Source organism: Gopherus evgoodei, chromosome 17, assembly GCF_007399415.2.
Source record: "Gopherus evgoodei ecotype Sinaloan lineage chromosome 17, rGopEvg1_v1.p, whole genome shotgun sequence".
In the NCBI taxonomy this organism is placed as follows: domain Eukaryota; kingdom Metazoa; phylum Chordata; order Testudines; family Testudinidae; genus Gopherus; species Gopherus evgoodei.
In genome coordinates, this window is record NC_044338.1 from 12,687,599 (window position 1) to 12,707,081 (window position 19,483).

Genomic DNA, 19,483 nt, shown 5'->3' on the forward strand with positions numbered 1-19,483 from the left:
ATAGTTTCTCTTCATTAGTTCTCTGCCAATGTGCCTTAAAAAGTAGGGTTGAGAAAGGGTAGAGGGAGTTGGCATTGCTAATAGACTGCTATAAATCCATGGTATGCTCATATCTTGATAAAAACCCATGGTATGCCCACATCTTGAATACTGCATGCAGATGTGGTTTCCCCACCTCAAAAAAGATATATTGGAATTGGAAAAGGTTCAGAAAAAGGCCACAAAAATTATTAGGGGTACGGAACAGTTGCCATAGGAGAGATTAATAAAACAGGGGCTTTTCAGCTTGGAAAAGAGACAACTAAAGGGGAGATGATAGAGGTCTATACAATCATAACTGATGTGGAGAAAGTATTATCTACTTATTATCTACTCCTCTTAACACAAGAACCAGGGGGTCATCAAATGAAATTAATATGCAGCTAGTTTAAAACAAATGAAACGAAGTATTTTTTCCACACAACACACAGTCAATCTGTGGCACTCCTTGCCAGAGGATGTTGTGAAGCCAAGACTATAACAGGGTTCAAAAAAGAACTATATAAGTTCATGGAGGACAGGTCCACCAATGGCTATTAGCCAGGATGGGTAGGAATGGTGTCCCTGGCCTCTGTTTGCCAGAAGCTGGGAATGGGTGACAGGGGATGGATCACTTGATTACCTGTTCTGTTCATTCCCTCTGGGGCACCTGGCATTGACCACTGTCAGAAGACAGGATACTAGGCTAGATGGACCTTTGGTCTGACCCAGTATGGCCATTCTTATACTCATTAGCACTAACTAACTGTGGTGATGCATTTTGTGCTGTGACCACCTGTCCACTTGGAACCTGCATAGGCTGAAACCACCGACTCACTTCAAACAGGCCACCAAAAAGGCAGCATATACCGTAAGAGCCTTTTTAAATAGCCATCAGGTAGAATCATGAATATTCTACATCACTCACTGCATAATCAATGACAGCTCTTTCATTCATACTTCAGGCCACAAAATATTTTAGATTGGACAAATACAAAATGAGGAATAACTGGCTAGGCAGTATACTGCTGGAAAGGATCTGGTGGTTATGGTGAATCACAAATTGAGTATGAGTCAGCAATGTGATGCAGTTGTGAAAAAGGCACATATTCTGAGATGCCTGAACAGAAGTGTCATACATAAGACACAAGAGGTAATTGTTCAGCTCTACTTGGCCCTGGTGAGTCCACAGCTCAAGTACTGTGGCCATTCTTGGGCACTAGACTTTAAGGAAGATGTGGACAAATTGGACAGAGTCCAGAGCATAGCAACAAAATAAAAGGTTTTTAAAAAACTGCCCTACGAGGAAAAGGTAAAAAAACCTGAACATGTTTAGTCTTAAGGAAAGAGGACTGAAGTGGGACCTGCTACCAGTCTTCAAAATATATTAAGAGCGGTTAAAAAGGAGGCTGGTGATCAGTTGTTTTCTGTGTCCACTGAAAGCATGACAAGAAGTAATCAGCTTAATCTGCAGCAAGGGAGATATAGGTTAGATATTAGGAAAAGCTTTCTAATTACAAGAATAGTTCAGCACTGGAATAGGATTCCAAGGGAGGTTGTGGAATCCCCATCACTGAAGGGTATTTTTAAAGAACAGGCTATACTCAACCACCTGTCAGGCATGGTGTAAGATATACTTGGTCTTGCCTCAGCACAAGGTAATGGACAGGAACTAGATGACCTCCTAAGGTCCCTTCCAAAGTTCCAATCCAACATTTCTATGAATAAGCTATTAAAGGAGAAAGGAATTGAAGAAAAACATACAAGTCAAACATCTGATAATACAGAATAGTATTCATTATCTGTCTGATGGACACTATGTAATGAAGCTTTTAGGAACAATAACAATGTTTATAGTTGTACATTTTTAGCTGTTAATGCTTATGTTTATATAGCTTTTCATTCTAAAAGATCCTAAACCATTTCATGTGTTTAAATTGACAAACATATGTAATGGATCGCTGCTCTAAAGTACATGAATTTAGAAGTAATGCAGCAATTATAATTAAATACCAGAACATTGCCAAAAAAAAAAAAAGGCTGTTGCTCAGGAAAGAAAAGAAGGTTGCGACTAACTTCAGAGGATTTGTGTTTCAGAAAAGACTAACAGTTTGATAGCAATCTGAAAAAAATAAAGACCATTTTCAAGACAAAACTGGTTTTATCCTCTACTTCATTAACAGATTGTTGAGACCCAGAAATTAAAAAGCAGCACTTCTCTATTCTGTCACTAGGGGATGCTCTGTGTTTTCTTTGACTCTACTGTACTAAGCTATCAGGAACAGAAGAATTTTACTTGCACATTTAGCATAGCAAATCAACTCAACAATTGTGAAAGAAACATGCCTCACTCCTTGTTTGCATCTATAAAAATGTCCTTCAATATAGATTTTTAAAAAGTAAGACTAGATCCCATTTAACTATTTCAAACTGAATTACTTGCACTGCACTAAAAGGAAAGGAAACTCCCTAAGCTGCCAATAAAAATAAACAAGTTAATCTGTCCCTCTCATCCACAATAAAGGGACAGAGTTAGGGTAAACAGAGAAAAATTCTGATGAGAGGCCACAATATCTGAGGGTAGAGTGAAGACATCTGCAAACTTTAAAACTTCAATCAATTGATCAGGAAATAAATTAGTGCACAGACAAAAATTCCTCTGAATAATCATTCTTAAAATACTTTGCCAGACAAGGTTTGATGACGACTCATCTCTCTATTTTTAGCAGTATAATTTACATTTCAATACTTTATGAACAAAAAGTTCAAAATGTTCAAGAGCAAACGTGTTTTTGGATCCCCCTCCAAGATAAACGGCTAATTTTAAAGGGACAGGAAAACCAAGCTAAGTGCATTTTCAAAATGATGACTAATGCCTTGACAGAGTTCTTAAAATATTCTGGTGAGACATTTATAATTTTTAATAAGCAGCTGTAACTGTAGTACAAAGATCCTCCCACTCAGCTGTCACACCAGGCAACTTCCTCTGGGTGGGGAAAAAGTATAAATGACATTTCAAAGGTTCTTGAATTATTATCAGTGGAGAATAATAGTTTTATAGAAGACAGGCTTTATACTGTTTATTAGAGGAATCTTGGTAAAGAAAATACTTATTTAACCTACTTTATAAATTATTTACTAGTGTCTTATTAGCTTAGCATCCCTGCGCTAAATCAATAAACAAGCTAGCTCATGCTGGAAATACACATAGAAAAACAGGATTTACATATGCGGAAACCAAATTCCAATATACACCTCTATCCCGATATAACATGGTCCTCAGGAGCCAAAAATCTCTACCATGTTATAGGTTAAACCCTGTTATATCAGGGTAACAGTGGCAGGGCTCCAGAGGTGATTTATAGGGCCTGGGGCTCCCCACAGCAGCTAGAGCTCCAAGCCCTTTAAATCACCGCCCGAGCCCCGCTGCAGGAGCCCCAAGGGTAGCAGCAGCAAGGCTCCAGCAGAGATTTAAAGGGCCCGGGGCTCCCCGCAGTAGCCAGAGCCCCGGGCCCTTTAAAGCGCTGCCTCAGCCCCGCTGCCAGAGCCCCAGGGTAACCGCCCTATATGCAAACTCGTGTTATATCGGTCGCATTTATCGGGTAGAAGTGTATTAGGCCCCAATCTTGCAAATCTCCATGTGCTTAACTTTAAGAACATGAGTACTCCACTGGTCACACGTTAAAGTTAAGCACATACATAAATGTCTGTCATCTCAGGGCATCAGTTTGTATCTTTCATTATTATAGCTATTCACCTGAATGGTACAGTAACACCTTGCTTCTGCATGACGATCTTCAAGTTAAAAGCTGCATTAATAACTCAAAACGAAAAAAAAATCACATTTAAAGCATTTATTTTGAAAAATAAAATACAAAAGATCACAGCATTGTAAATGTACATGTAATTTATCAACATCTCAGAAATGATTTTTTTAAATAATTAAAAGAAAGATATTTAACAATTTCCATATCCATAAAATTGAAAACAGGCTCAACTGTTCTACCAAAAAACACAAATGAGGACAAGCACAGGCCACTTTTACAAAATTTCATACATTTAAATTCCAAATGTTTCACAAACCATTTTTACAAACCCTTTAAAATTAAGCTCTGGAATTAAACAAAGATATAGACAGAATAGCAGTTTCAACATAGGCCAGATTTTGCTTTAATTTCATTTTCAAACTGTAGAAACAGTTATATAAATGTAACAGTACATCGTCATCATCATCAGTGAAAGTGTTCACCATATCAGAAAAGGGCTTTTATTGTTACAGATTTAAGTGTGCTCACAAAAAACCAAAACAAACCACCAAACAAAAAGCCCCAAACAAAACAAAAAACACAGTCTGAAGGCAAATGGGAGAAGATTCGAAAAAAGCAGGCCATGAGCGGTACACCTCACTGATCTTGGTAGAACGGACCTTATAATGTCATGTCAAAGAGAAAATAATAATTAAACAGGTTAGAATTTGTGCACTCATTTTATTTGTTAAAATTCATTTTGCAGCCCCACACATTTTCATAAATACAAAGACTAATTCACAATTGGAATGGCAACAATCTCAACTGGTCCAAAATTACCATCCAAGCTAGGCACAGCCACTCTTGAACCTTTTCTTCAACCCCATACAGATGTTTTTAAAGCATGAAACCTTGTCAGAAGTAAGTCATTTGTAAGGCAAAGGCAGTGAAAAGCTTTTATCTCTGTATACTTTCAATAACCCCTTTAGCTATATAGTGCAAATTATTTCTTTTTATTAACAACTTTCTCTTCCATCATAAATTGACAGTGAAATTGCTCCTGAGGATTCTTTCAAGGAGATTTGCTGCTTTGGAATGTAAAAAACAGCACTAAAATCAAACTCCAATGCCAATATTTATGAAAGTAAGATTATTTGAGACATAAGTTTTAAATGTTCTTCTTATGTAATACTACATGAATGCTTTCCACATAGATTTCTAAATTAAGAATGTTTCCCAAGCAGAATTTATTTCTTTATAATGCAACATAATCCTTTTGTGTACATGTGCTATTTGTTTATTTATAAACACTATGTTGCCTTGGTTTAATTTAAGATGGATGTTGCATTTTGCTGGGCACCCAGAATATTTTAAGCAAGGAGTGCTCTAAAAATAAACTCATTATTGATTATAGCATTAGCAGTAATGCCTTCACCATTCACCAGTGTCCCAGTACAAAGTGCTCTAAAATATGCATTCCCTATCCTGGCCATTTTTCATCAAAGAAATACAATTTTCCTCTGGCTGCTTCAGGATGTATGGAACACTATAGACAAAAAACATAAGATTTGCTCTCTTTTTTTGGTCATTTCTTATCCCACTCTTTAGCCAAAGAACTGTTTTTAAAAATATAAAAGTTTATTCTAAAAAACTTTGTCTTGTTAAAATGCATTTCAATTTGATGTACAAACGTCACCTGCATATTAATTTTAACACAAATTAAAATGTGAAGATCCACTAAAAAGTGCCAAATAGTTTGTTCATTTTATATTTTCCTTTGTACTTCCAGCTGTACCACAGCGCAGAGAAATCCAAGAATAGAGAAAATGGTTTAAATTCAGAGGTGATATCATGTATGGTTGTCTAGCAATCCTGAAATGATGTAATTTACATTTTTTCAGCTCCTCAGCATATTGAATTATACCAAATTGACTCAAATATATTACTTTCGAATCTGAACTAAATACCTTCCATCTATTTCCCACTCTAAACCCCAAATAAATTAATGCAGAATGCAATTTTCCACTCTGAAGCTTCCATTATGATTTGAGATTTTAAAAAAAGATCACAATTAACCAGCTTAACTGATACAATTGGAGCAGATAACCTTGTGACACTCCATTTTATTACCTTATGTGCAAGTTAAGTCCATCGATATTCTACTCCACTGGTTCTGTCTGTTAAAGCAAATACATATATATTAATATAAAATGCTATCACCAATTAAAACAAATTAGTTGTTTTCCATTACAAAATAAAAATATCGCTAATAGTGCCATTTAGTTGTTTGGTTCTTTTTATTATACTCAAGACTCAATCAACAGAACAAAATATTAAGTAGTAAGACTAATTTAATAGAAGCAATTTCAACTCCAGCTTCAGATTTTCCAAAAGGGAAGCAATCATATATAATTTATAATTCTTTTAGCATATACTGCCCATGAAACATACTAACTCTACTGCTATATCACAAAGATTTTTTTATGCAGTGTTGTTGTAGCTGTGTTGGACCCCGGATATGAGAGAGACAGGGTGGGTGAGGTAGTATCTTTTATTGGATCAATTTTTGTTGTGAAAGAGACAAGCTTTTGAGCTGCACAGAGCTCTTTTTCAGGTCTGGGAAAGGTACTCAGAGTGTCACAGCTAAACACTTGGTGGAACAGATTGTCAAACATAAGGAGACAACACATTGCAAGAAACTATTCAAACAGAAGTGGCAATTAACACCTCTGCAGTCATAGGACAAAGGAGAGTTACTGGGCTGCAGACTGTTGTAATGAGACATAAAACCAGTGTCTCTATTGAGACCATGATTTTTGGTGTTTAGCTAGGTTATGAATTTAAGCTCCCATACCTGTCTTTTGAAGGTATTATGCAGGTTTCCTTTAAGGATAAGGACTGAGAAGTCAGATTTGGAGTGATCATTTTGTGAAAAAGTGTTAACCCACGGATGATAGGGTATTTTTGTCTTTTATCATTTTTGCTGATTTTGTTGTCGAATGTAAAGTTGTTAAGGATGAAGAGGAAAAGGATGAGTTTAGCAATGTGTTTAAGGTAGCTATCTCAATGTTGTCCATTGTCTTATAGATATGTGAAGCAGCCATGTTGAGGGATACTGGTGTACAGGGAAGCAACATTTATAGTGGCAGGTATGGTGTTCTGAGGGAGGTTTGTGGTGGTGTGGAGTTTCTGAAGGAGTCAGTCCTTTGAGTAAGAGTGGTCTCAGCATACTTTATGAGTCCTGATATTCCTTCAGTAAGAGTGCCATGGTCAGATACGATGGGTGTGCCTGGGTTCCCTTGTCTGTGTACCTTGGGAAGCATGTAAAGGTCCCTGGTGTGGGTTTGTGGGAGATGAAGTGGTAGTTTGTCTTGGAGTGTCTGGGGAAGGATTTGATGATATCTTTAAATTCTTGTGTGAATTGTGATATGGGGTCTTCTTTGAATTCTTATGGTAGGTGGTGTACGAGAGTTATCAGTTTGCCTAATTGATGTAGTCATCACAATTGAGAACTACAGTGATATCCCCTTTGTCTGCTAGTTTGATCACTATATAGTGGTTGGCTTTTAGAGACTGTACAGCTATCCTCTCCACAGTGGAGAGATTGCGGTAGACAAGATGTTTGTTAAGGATGTCACAGCCAATTTTTTTTCTGAAGTAATCAATGTAATGGTCAAGTATGTGGTAGACACCTTGGATGTTTTTTGGGGTTTTTTTGTTTTGTTTTGCATTCTTCTGCAGCATGAGGAATGGGTCACTGGGCTGGTTTGAACTAGAATAAATGGTAGATTTTCCGAAACTGAAATCTTTAAATCAAGATTTGAGGACTTCAGTAACTCAGCCAGAGCGTATGGGCCTGTTGCAGGAATAGGTGAGTCAGATTCTGCGGCCTGCGACGTGCAGGAGGTCAGATTAGATGATCATGATGGTCCCTTCTGGCTTAAGTCTATGAATCTAAGATATTACCTCATCTACTTTATCTCTCTAAAGATTTTTTTCTGACTTCAGTTTATGCGTTTCTCTCTTTTGGAGAAACATAAAACTTACTCTTTTAAATTAAGCAGATTTAAATTAACTGTATCAGTTCTAATACTAAGAATTGGAAGAGTTCCATTTTAACCATCTGACTTGGAACACAACAGACATTTGCTGCAAGTTAAGGACCAAATTCTGCTGACTTAACAACAGGTCAATTTTTAAAAAACAGGAATTATTTATTTTTTAAACAACTAGTATTGTAGGCTTCAGGAAACATGACAGTTTAGGGTTTATAAAGCACCATGTCTATTTACTGTGCTCTATTAAGTATTTTAAAAATAGCTTAACTTCCACTATTCGGAAATTCAACACCACACAGGTACATACTGCTAACTTTTTCTTTTAGACACAACTGTGCACATGTACTACATATACTGCAACTACACATGTAATATTGTAGCTTAACAAGCCTTTGTCATCATTTAGTTCTATGAACTAACCACTGCATACTCTTCAAATCAGTTTGCTGAACTACTACTGCTAAAAATCTGACATTTCAATACTTTTTCACCTTTAAGCTGCAAGAGACACTTTGGCCAGCAGTTGAGAGCTGAGCAATACTATGAATACTGTGAGCAACAGCACATTTAGCTGAGTGGTGTCAGGTTCTTCATGGCTTTATATTAGCTAAGCACAGCTTGCAAAGCATGAACACTAACTGTTCAAAATGTAAGAACAGGCAAACACCTAGTAACAGAGCAAAGCCCAGGTTAGAAATCGCATATAAAGAAGTTTATCAGAAAGATTGAAGGTGCCCACAGCTAAGAGTTTTATGCTCTGAAAACGTGAAACAGACACCACAGCTACTCTACTTTACTGGTCCATGTTCATTTTATCTTGCCACGGGACTTCCTTTCTACTGTCTTCTTTGGCTGGAACAAAAGAAACCAATTTTGGTTTTTAAATAAAAAAATATTTTTAATTTGAACTGATGGGGCAAGTCGAAAGGTTTAATTTCACATGCAATAAATTCTTCTGTGCATTTTCCTCAATCTCTAGTTTTAACATAGCAAGAATAATTAAAAGTATCCTTAAGAAAAATAGTTTGTTCCTATATTTTTGGATATTGAATTACGAAATGTGCCTATCCTTTTATCCTGAGAGTATGACACTGAAAGCATGAACAAAGTTTCTGAAACACTGGTTACAAACATCACACTAATCTTCCCAATGACCGTAAGAGGTAAGCAAGTCCAGTAAAAGGTTTTTTATCTGGAATGTTGGGGGGGTGCCAGTAAGTGAAAAATTCTAGTTAACTAAGAGGGAGGGAGTTTGGGTGCAGGAGGGGACATGGAGCTGGAGCTGAGGCACAGGAAAGGGTATGGGATGCTGTATCTGGGTGGCACTCACCTCGAGCGACTCCCCAGAAGCATTGATGTGTCCCTGCTGCTCCTAGGTGGAGGCGCAGCTAGGCAGCTCTGCATGCTGCCTCCGTCCACAGGCGCCACCCCCGCAGCTCCCATTGGCCATAGTTCCCGGCCAATGGGAGCTGCAGAGCCATTGCTCAGGGCACAGCCAGCGCACAGAGCCGCCTCTCTGCCTAGGAGCGGCAAGGACATGTCACTGCTTCAGGGAGCCACGCACAGCCAGGTAGGGAGCCCGCCAGCCATTGACAGCCCATGAACCATTGGCTGGAGGAGACTAGCCCCTAGCCTGCTCCTTCTGCCCGAGGCCTTCTGCACCCCCCCTGCAAGAGCCTAGGACCCATCCCCCCCTGCAGCCGCTGGCTCCCACTCCAGGCTAGCACCTCTGGCCCTGGAGTGCCAGTGCTGTGGCCGCAGCCCTGGAGTGCTGAGAGGGCAGGTGCCATGGCCCCAGCCCCCGCCCAGGCCTGGAGGGCAGGTGCCACCACACAGGGGCACTGAAGCCGCAGAGTAGGAAGCAGTGGGACTGGAGATGGGTGGGGCCATACCTGTCTGTTCAGGGAGGCACAGCCTCCCCCAGCCTATGATACCTGCCACCGATGCTGCTGGCCCCACGCAAACTGAACTATAAACTGGACTTTCAATGAAGGTCGTGAATGCCAGTTCATAGAGCTTTTCAGCTGGAAAAGTGCCGGATAGCTCAGCTTTTCTTGTATATTATTAAAGGATAAGAAAACTGAGTATGAGAGCAAAGTCACTATTTCCTAACTACCAGCGCCCTGATACTCTACAGGATGACAATACTCCCTCTAGAGCACTGGCTCCAATGCTTTTTACTAGGTCACCCACCAACTCCATTTTGTCTATTTTTCTGACCCTTCCAGGTACAAATGGGGATCCCCAAATCAAAGACCACCACCCTCCTCCTTGCACTGACAGCCTGCAGCAGCTCCCTACAACCTGGGACACAACCTTAATCCTGGCCCAGGGCAGAAGGGAGGTCCGGGTGGAGCAGACTGGAGAGCAAACCCTGCTCCACACTCACCCACGGTGGCAGGTCCTGTCACATGAGGCTGGGCCCAGCTCCCCATTCTGGGCATTGCGACAGGCACGCAGGGTCGCAGCACCACTCAGGTTTGATTCAGCCACCCCTTCACCATGACTGGGCCAAACAGCCATGGTGCTGTACCCCATGAGCCCTTCTGTCATAGTCGGGCCAACCCTGTGTGGCACTGGGATCCCATGTGCCAGATTGCGACACCCCAGAGCAAGGTTCAGCCATGAGGGACAGGAGACTCTGCTACAGGGTGACTGCATAGCAAGCTCACTCTCCAACCCGCTCCTCCTAGCACCAGACCTGCGACCCATCTAGAACCTACGCATGGCCCAATGGTGGGTTGAAACTCACCACTGGGAAACACTGCTCAAATGAATTAAACTTCATAAGCACAGTGGGCTGAACCATTGTCCTGTGTGCACTCAAACTTTTTCAAATTGCCACTTATTTGACAGACATTAATACACATTATTTTATGGCATCAGTGTGAGGAAGGAGGAAAAGATGAAGTGTTTTAGTGAGTTACCTAATTACTGGTCTTCCCCAAATATGCAATTCTCTATGGCTCCCAGGTTCTTAGAACCACCATTTTTGTAGTAATGCTAACCTCAAAAATCATGACTCGCACCCCTAAAAATCAAGAGACTTTTATAGAAAAAATTATATTGTGTTTTTTCAGTCCGTCTTGATTTTTTAACTCCACTTACCCATCCCCAATGCATGGGGGCGTGACAATTAATGTTGTCCATTCTGCCAAATGTATTTGCCCCTGCTGCAGGAGCTCAAACGTGCCTGCTTCAACTCCAGCAATTAATCCTGTCCCCCAGCCCTACTACAAGTTTTGCCCCCCCAGCACCCACCCTATCAGTTCAGACCCCTTCATTCAGTTCAGATGCCCACCCCATCAGCCTCCACCCCGCTCAGTTTCAGCACCCCATCAATTCATCTCCCACCTCTCCACAGCTATTCCTCTCTCTGTTTCTATAGGGCGGAATCACATTAATGTTAGATCTTTTTCAATTTAACTTTTGTATTCTAACTAATTTTTCATGGACAAGCCCTAAGATAATAATGACAAGCAATTCCAGCCTTTGGTATCTCAAGCACTTTGTACATAGATGCATCACCAGAAGTGCTACCAATTACAGGGGTCCTACCCTATAGCCCAGGGGTAGCCAACCTGAGCCTGAGAAGGAGCCAGAATTTAACAAAGTACATTGCCAAAGAGCCACAGCAATACATCAGCAGCCCCCATCAGCTCCCTCACCCGGCTTCCAGCACCTCCCACCCACCGGCAGCCCTGCCGATCAGCGCCTCCCCTCCCTCCCCACACCTCCTGATCAGCTGTTTTGTGGCATGCAGGAGGTTCCAAGGGGTGAGGGGGGGAGAGAAGCGAGAACACTGCAGCGAAGGGGACGGGGCAGGAAGGGTGGAGTGGGAGAAGGGCCTGTGACAGAGCCAGGGTGGAGCAGTGAGCACTCCTGGCACATTGGAAAGTTGGCCCCGGAGTCAGTGCCTATACAGGAGCCACATATTAACTTCTTAAGAGCCGCATGTGACTCTGGAGCCATAGGCTGGCCACCCCTGCTATAGCCTTTCCTCATGTAACTGTGATTGGGAATTTTCCCTAGGTCAGGACTGAGCCATAATTTGTATGCATTCCTACAACAACAACATGAACCATTTTGTTTTCAATCCAACCTTGTAAAATTCTCACTCATCAGGGACAATGTTTTGTTTCTTTTTGGTTTGCTTTGGTTTTGTAAAACAGGCAAGTAAATATCATTAATATGTTTACTATCTCATGGTTAAAAGTGAGTGAGCATGTTTTTGCTCCTGGGTGACACAAGCTGCATGATGCTTTTTCAATGCCAGATTAACGGACTAGGACGAGGCACATTTAGATGCAGTCGTCTTCTCTCTTTTGTCATTAGATTCACCATATTAAAGCAAAGAAAACTATGTAGTTGATAATTTTATAACATGTACATTTATTGTACAACAATTCCTCAATGGAAATTAACCAGTTGAAAAATATCTCTGTTTGAGAGTCTATTAAATTTCTTAATTCTTTAAACTTGTTTGTAGTCACAAGACATCTACATATTAATCTAATGGAATTCTGAGAATTAAGTCCTACTTTCTCTTTTGATTAAAGTAAAGGTCAATTAAATTGTTAGCAGAAGACCAGCAACAGAACCCAGAATTTGAGATGCTGCACTAGAAATGGAAAACCTTTGTTGGGTTTATATTGATACCAGACCTAGATCAGGCAATCTCTTGGCAATTTATGTCTGAAGGACCTCAAGTCTTGTATTGAAAACTATAGGAAATACCTTCTCTAGTTATTATGCTCACATAGCCCCTCTTCTAATCTCTTCAATACCCTCTACGACAGGACTGTACCATGTACAAGCATCACATTATTAGTAGTGCTTAATACATAATTATATTACATAGAATAGAATACACTTGCAGGGCCGGCGCTACCATTTAGGCAGCCTAGGTAATTGCCTAGGGCGCCAGAATAATTGGTGGGCGGCATTTTGCCGGAGGGGAGGCAGGCAGCTCCGGTGGAGCTGCCGCAGTGGTGCCTGCGGAGGGTCTGCTGGTCAGTGGCTCCGGTGGAGCTGCCGCAGTCATGCCTGCGGACGGTCGGCTCCTCACACAGCTCCGGTCAACTGCCCGCAGGCACGACCTGCGGCAGCTCACCGGTAGCGCGGAGCACCGGACCCTCCGCAGGCAGCACTGCGGCAGCTCACTGGAGCCACGGGACCAGACGCGGGGCGGCGAAATTGCCGTCCTCCTAGGGCGCTCAAACCCCTAGCGCCAGTCCTGTACACTTGACTACTTTGGGAGGATAATCCTCCCTATCTATAATAAATAAATAACAAATGTAATTGCATTACAAGGTCAGCAAAACTCCCTGAACTAGTTAGCTGATGAGATTATTATATCTTAATGTACTCAATTAGAATTATAATTAAAGTGTGAAGTATATTAACTAGTTCAATGTTCTTAGTAAATGATGAGATAACTTATCTTACTGCCCAGGACTGTACTGCTTACTGAAGTGTGGCAAAACACTCTGGAGATAGCCTCGCTATCTGCCCTATACTTGATTTAGAACCTTTCAGAACAAGGCAACTGATAGCAAATTACATTTCTTTACTACCAATAATAATACACAACAATCCATTTAGAGGTATTTAGAATGAAACTGGCCTGAATGGCAAAGTTCAGATCTGACATTTCCCAAGCTTCCAGGAATGTTTGGATCTGGCCACTTTGTCTTGGACTCCTCTCTAGTTTGGATGTAGCGTGCTACATTCCATACCAGAGATGCAAACAGGCTCAGGAATAGTGTGGGGACGGCTAGCACTCTCTATGACCGTGCAGGAGAAGAGCAATGAAGATCTTGAGCTCTGTGGGAAAGCTAGTAGGCACACAGTTTTCTATCGCCCACTAGCAACAAGACATCAAGTAGAAAAAAGTAGGCATGGAACTATATTAAAATAGGATACAAGAAGGCCCCAGCATGTAGACGGGAAAAAAATCAAATTACTCTAGACAGTGGGACAAACTATATACAATTCCCAGTTTATGGCACATTACTTCATTAATCCAGATGAGGGAATTCTCAAAGTTCTGTAAACTCAGATATTTAAGCATTCCTTCAGAGGGAAATGAAGCACTATGTGGCTTCACAAATCTGACCAGTCTTACTATCAGCTTCTGTCATAGAAGGCCTACCTATTCATAGAAGGACATATTACCTATGACTCAACCATATATAATCACACTGAATGCAAATATCAGTTCTATAAAGGGATTGTTAATAAAGATTTCTATCACATCTCTCTTGCATTCCAACACTTTCTCCATATTACTTCACCAGAGAGAAGGACAACAATCCAATACTGTACCTGAGGCATTTCTTTAAGAAATCAGGAAGCGGAAATTCACCTTTATAGACCTGGGGGGAAAAACATAGTACAATTTAAACAGATGCTATCATTATGTTATGTTCAAACTGCTAACAGGAATTCTGTTCAATAAAAGATAGGTTAGTCTGGGTCTCTGGAACTAGTCATGCTAATCAGACATGCCTGGAGCATGGAGGATTGATTTAAATCAACGATTTTAATAAAGATTTAAATGAGCAAACAGGAAACCTGATTTAAATAATTTACTGTAATCGTGTTTTGCATTTGTAATTTTAGCTATTTTCCTAAAAAAAAGCTGAGTCCCATCAGTTGGTAACCACTAAAACATGTTGATTTGCAACTAAATATAGACTTTACACTAATTTAAGCTTCTTTTAAGAACTAGTAGATCTCATTCTCACAACTAGTTTTTATTCATAGATTGGAAAAGGAAAACAAGCTTTCCTGCTTTTTCAACTCCAATGATTTGTTAACTTGAATGTAGTAGTCATTGAACCAAACTAGTTGAATAAACTAAATGAAGAAAATAGTCTCTCTCTACCTCCAGAAGAGGCTACTCCTGAATAATTGGAGTAGTACTTTAGTAAGCTCTGATTCCAGATACTTAGTCACAAAGTTCAAAAATGGTACTTGTTAATATATATTTGATATTTAAATAATTAATAGATTATAGTAAATTTAAGCCTTAACATAGATTGTCAAATTCTAATTAATTTTAAATATGTTTATTTCAAAAAATAAAACCATTTAAACTTTTGAAAATCTGATTAAATAAAATGATTGTATTTTCTTTTAAATCATTGATTTTTATCCATCAGGTTGTGGCACTTCTTATTTTAGAAATTGTCATTTTAATTCATGAATGAGAATGTGTTCGTCTGATCCAGTTCTACATCTTAACACACCTTCTCCAGCTTATAACTCCATGGTGCCTACAAAAAGCCTGAGAATAGTTAAGCTGCTGATGTGCTGAGACCACTGCCTATCATGCTTACAAACACTGTAGCTTTTTCTTATGCTCCCCAATCTGTCTGTACCCAAATGTTTATTTCTCGTCTTACACTTGGCCTGGAAGCTTTTTGGGGCATGGGCCATCTTTTTGTGTTCTGTTTGTACCGTGCCTAGCACAATGGCAGCCTAGTCCATGACTGGAGCCCAGAGGACTATAGTAATACAAACAATAACGTCACATATTGACTGATTGTTCTGTTCGAGTGAGAAGTAAATGGCATTTAATACAATTTTTATTTAAGAAACATGCACTAGGTTAATACATGGCAAAAATCTTATAATTTATCCTACATTTTGAAGTTCTCAGGGTACAAATTATGCTTGATGTAAGTCCGATATACCTTATTCACTATATATTAACTTAGCTTTATACCAATATAAAACTGTCTTTTTTAAATCTGTCTTTCCCTACTATGTGGTGCCATGCAAAAATCTCTCCAAAATTAAAACCAGTTACTAATTAGAGTTTAAAAATAAAAGAGGAATTAAGTACAATTTGCAGTAGGCTATCCTGACATGGCTAATATTGAATAGAAGGATCCTGCATCTACAGAATTGACAGTTTCCTATCTGGTCTGAATGGGGGTCTAAACTAGATAAAGTCTGCAATATCTTACACTGATTTCTGAGCTCAGATTAGGAGCAGAACGGTCTCTGAAATAATTACTATGTCAGTACACTGCAGTGGCCTTGTCACTGAAGCTGAGTCAGCTCAGAGTTTCCTGTCTGCAAAATAATTCACCCCAAACATGACTGCAACATTAAACAATATGATTCATTTTGAATAAACTAAGCAAGCTGGGAGCTTTCACTACTCTATTTCCATAACTAGACTGGTTAAACACATGCAGTGATCCAGACTTTACTAAAAAAAAATAACCAGGGAGCAAGGAATCATCTATATAAGTTGCAAAACCTTAAAAGTTGTTATCTCAAAAGGAGTGGACAAAGATAGAAGAACAATGCTAATCCACAATGATAGGCACAGCTCTCATTCACATTCTTGAAGCCATTCCCATAATAACCATAGCTTCCCACAATAACGTTAATGAAAGCTTCATTGGTCAAAAATTCAGCATGTTGTCAATGAGATTCAAATGTATTGTAAACGTCTGAGTTCAGCAGACTACTTCAGATTTTTCTCTTTTAGTTATGCCATTAAAATGAAGCTCATCTCTCTAGACAGCAGCTAATAAAGTGATGCATCAACAATGTTGTCACATTAATACTACAAACAATTATTCACCTATCCACAACATGAAACCATTTTGGCTAATTTCACATCCATGAAATAAATTGAACTGCCTCAGAAGCATTAGGCTACGAAGTTCCATATTAACGTGATTTTTTAGTAGAAGAAAACATAGCTCATGAAAACAATATAGAGATTTGTTACATCAGTGAAAATTAGCAAAAAGTGGGAAAGACTAATAGCCACAAAAGTCACAATGATCAGCTCAGTTACTTCCAAAATGCCCAAACGCTAATTAACTCAGTGTACTGAGCTTCTGTGAGGGAGTAAATATTCCAACCTGCAGGTTAAAAAGTCGATATAGTCCAAGCACCACTATGTTACTCAATACTTGTTTAATGAAAAGGAGCCCATTTAAACAGGATTAATAATAGTTTTGGGTCAGGATTTTAATGCAGATATAGTTCTCTCCCTGTTATATTTTGGCAATGTTTTATTTGGTCAGTTCAGTGTACAATGTTAAAAATTTGACAAAATAAAATTCTCATGCAACAGAGATACAGGAACAGGCACCTGGAAGACAGCTGTGCAATTATTCACATTCTACCAAAGACAAATCCTTCTTAGATAGTATTTTAATATTACGGTAGAGTCAAAGGTGCAACAATGCCTCTAGTCACACAGCATTATCAATTTTCCATAAGCATAATTGGGCACAGCAGATCAGATTACTGCAGATAAAAGTGATACTGTAATTTGATACATGCTTCATTTTTGCAATGTAGATACTGAAGAAAAACTACTTTTGGTTCAGACAGACATTTTAAATATTCATAACCTAGGAGATTCTTTGCTCCCATCTGTCATGAACAGTCAGTGCCTATCATGTGAATTCTATCCACAAAACAGATAATCGAAACCAACTGCCCATGTGATGTTACATAAAAAGCACCAATACTGCAACACTGTCCAAAAATAATGCAAGAGGATCTGATTAGGAGTTTTTAAAAATTAGGAATTTGGGAGGGTTTTACATAGACTCTTTCATACTAATACATGCATTGTACAAGTGAGACAGCCAAAAAAACAGGATGTACCTTGTATTTCAACATTTGCAGCTCTAGTTCCTTTTAGGCACTACCAGTTCAAGATCTAAACACTTATAAATATTAATTAAAAAAAAGTTAGTTTATGCAGAACCTGTTGCCCGGAACAAAGTTACCTTCTTAAGTCAGGAAACCTACCTAGATACCATTTCCCCGCCCCTCCCCCAGAGGTTTGTTAAAGATCTTCAAAATATGGACATCTATTATAAACTTGTTCTATTTTCTCATACAAATCACTCAACTCCTCTAACCTCTCCCAAGGAGATGGCAGAAAACATGCAATCCTCACGGAACTGGAGAGTTGCCTGAATAGGATTCTACTTAAACAGTGTGCAAATATATAAGCACACACTGGCTACTGGGTGGGGTTTTACAACATTATATCTGAATTGCATACAATTTGGCAATTTTTTAAAAGAGCCAGAAGTAAACTACATGCAGTCTTGGAAGCAGGATGGAACTCTAACATTATGGTTCCTTGTAAAGTTCTTAAAAGGTTTATTGAAAAAAGCTTGAAAGGAAAAATGAGATATTGCTTTTCTGAGGCTGCTGACCTGTCTGTTAATTACTCATCACGGTGAGGAGAGGTGGGGGCTAAGCTTTTCTAGAAGCATCAGATTTATCCACCAATTTTTCTTAGGTATCAAAATGGTTGAGATTCTCTATTCCATCCTAGTAGAGGTTAACAGGGCCAGATGACATTCACCCAACATAGTTACAGGATTGTGCAGCCATAGTTAGCCCTGCTCTGATCCCTGTAAACTCCAATATAGGGCCATTTCTGGCTTGTGCTTGCAAACCAGATGCAGAACTGAGGAAGATGCCATAACTTAGAATGGCTGCCAAGATGCTAAGGTACACAGGTGCCATTTTGGCTCCCAGAGAAGCCCAGAAAAATCAGAGGACTATAAACAATCTTTGACTCTCGCCCTCAGCTTCACCTTGTGTACTGCACCTCCAGAGAGTTCTACAAGAGGTCCTGGCCAGAATGTGCAACATACAGCCTCTTTCTTCTTTATAGTTCTCTGTTTCTTATATGGCAGCATATGGCACCATCAGTAGTTTTTTACAAAAGCAGACTTATAATTAAAATGAGCTGTAGTTGTAGCGAAATAATGTATTAATTTAGTAATGTGTATAAAAACATTATTTCCCCTGCCACTGCTGGAGCAGCTCTGCAGCCAACTGCTCAGGCGGCCTTGCAGCCAGCCACACTCCAGGGCCAACTGCACCAGCCACTACTCGGGTGTCCCTGGGCAGCTGGCCAGAGCATCTGAGCTGAGAGCACTGTCCAGAGCGGTCACAATGGAGCACTCTGGGATAGCTCCCAGAGGCCAAACACTATCCAATTGCGACATTATCATCCCAAGTCAACCCAGCAAGGTCAATGTCACGCTAATCCCCTCATGGGGGGAGGAGTACAGAATCGATTTTAAGAGCCCTTTAAGTTAAAAAAAAAAAAAAAAAGGCTTCATCATGTGGACGGGTGCAGGGTTACATTGATGTAACGCTGCTAAATTCAACCTAAACTCGTAGTATAGACCAGGGCTAAATCCTAGAGGTTGGTCTAGGTAGGTCTCCTCAGCTATTGGTGATATGGTGGAGCCCTGTAATTCACAAATGGAACCAGTTAAATGCCTCATGTGAGAGAGCAGGACATGTCTGTGGTTTATTCCCCCTTGTGTCTTGATCAAGACCCTGTATTATGGCAATCTACTAAGCAAGGAGATTTGGGAACTGCTTCTTCAAATGCCAGTCAAAACCACTTCTTCAGTCATGTGGGGTCAACAGAGAAGGCGAAGACATTAGAGAAGGGTGTCATGTTTTACTTTAAATGGAATCATTTCATTTTCCTAAATTAAATCTGTTACTATGCCAATATTTTAACGGTGTGATCACAGTCACTGTTAAGATTTCCAAGCAACTAATATTCAGCGGAATATTAAAGAAGTTAAGAAGAGAATTGGCACCTGATATTTTCAGAAATAAAAGTTTCAGAAATAT

General features: G+C 39.7%; 1 protein-coding gene across 9 annotated transcripts in view; it reads right to left on the minus strand.

The window, feature by feature from the left end:
* Nucleotides 1-3,857: 3,857 nt before the first annotated feature.
* The window catches only part of TPST1 (tyrosylprotein sulfotransferase 1), a 73,595-nt gene continuing 57,969 nt past the window's right edge, over nucleotides 3,858-19,483 (minus strand). For 5 of the 9 annotated variants that reach the window (XM_030536729.1, XM_030536726.1, XM_030536727.1 and 2 more), the window contains 3 exons: nucleotides 14,150-14,199; nucleotides 5,895-5,941; nucleotides 3,858-4,444 (listed from right to left, as the gene is read on the minus strand). In XM_030536729.1, coding sequence (XP_030392589.1) covers nucleotides 5,896-5,941; nucleotides 14,150-14,199 — 96 coding nt within the window. In that variant the 3' untranslated portion in view covers nucleotides 3,858-4,444; nucleotide 5,895. Of the gene's footprint in view, nucleotides 4,445-5,894; nucleotides 5,942-8,561; nucleotides 8,675-14,149; nucleotides 14,200-19,483 lie in introns of all 9 variants that reach the window. The other 4 variants (XR_003996978.1, XR_003996976.1, XR_003996977.1 and 1 more) reach the window with 4 other exon arrangements.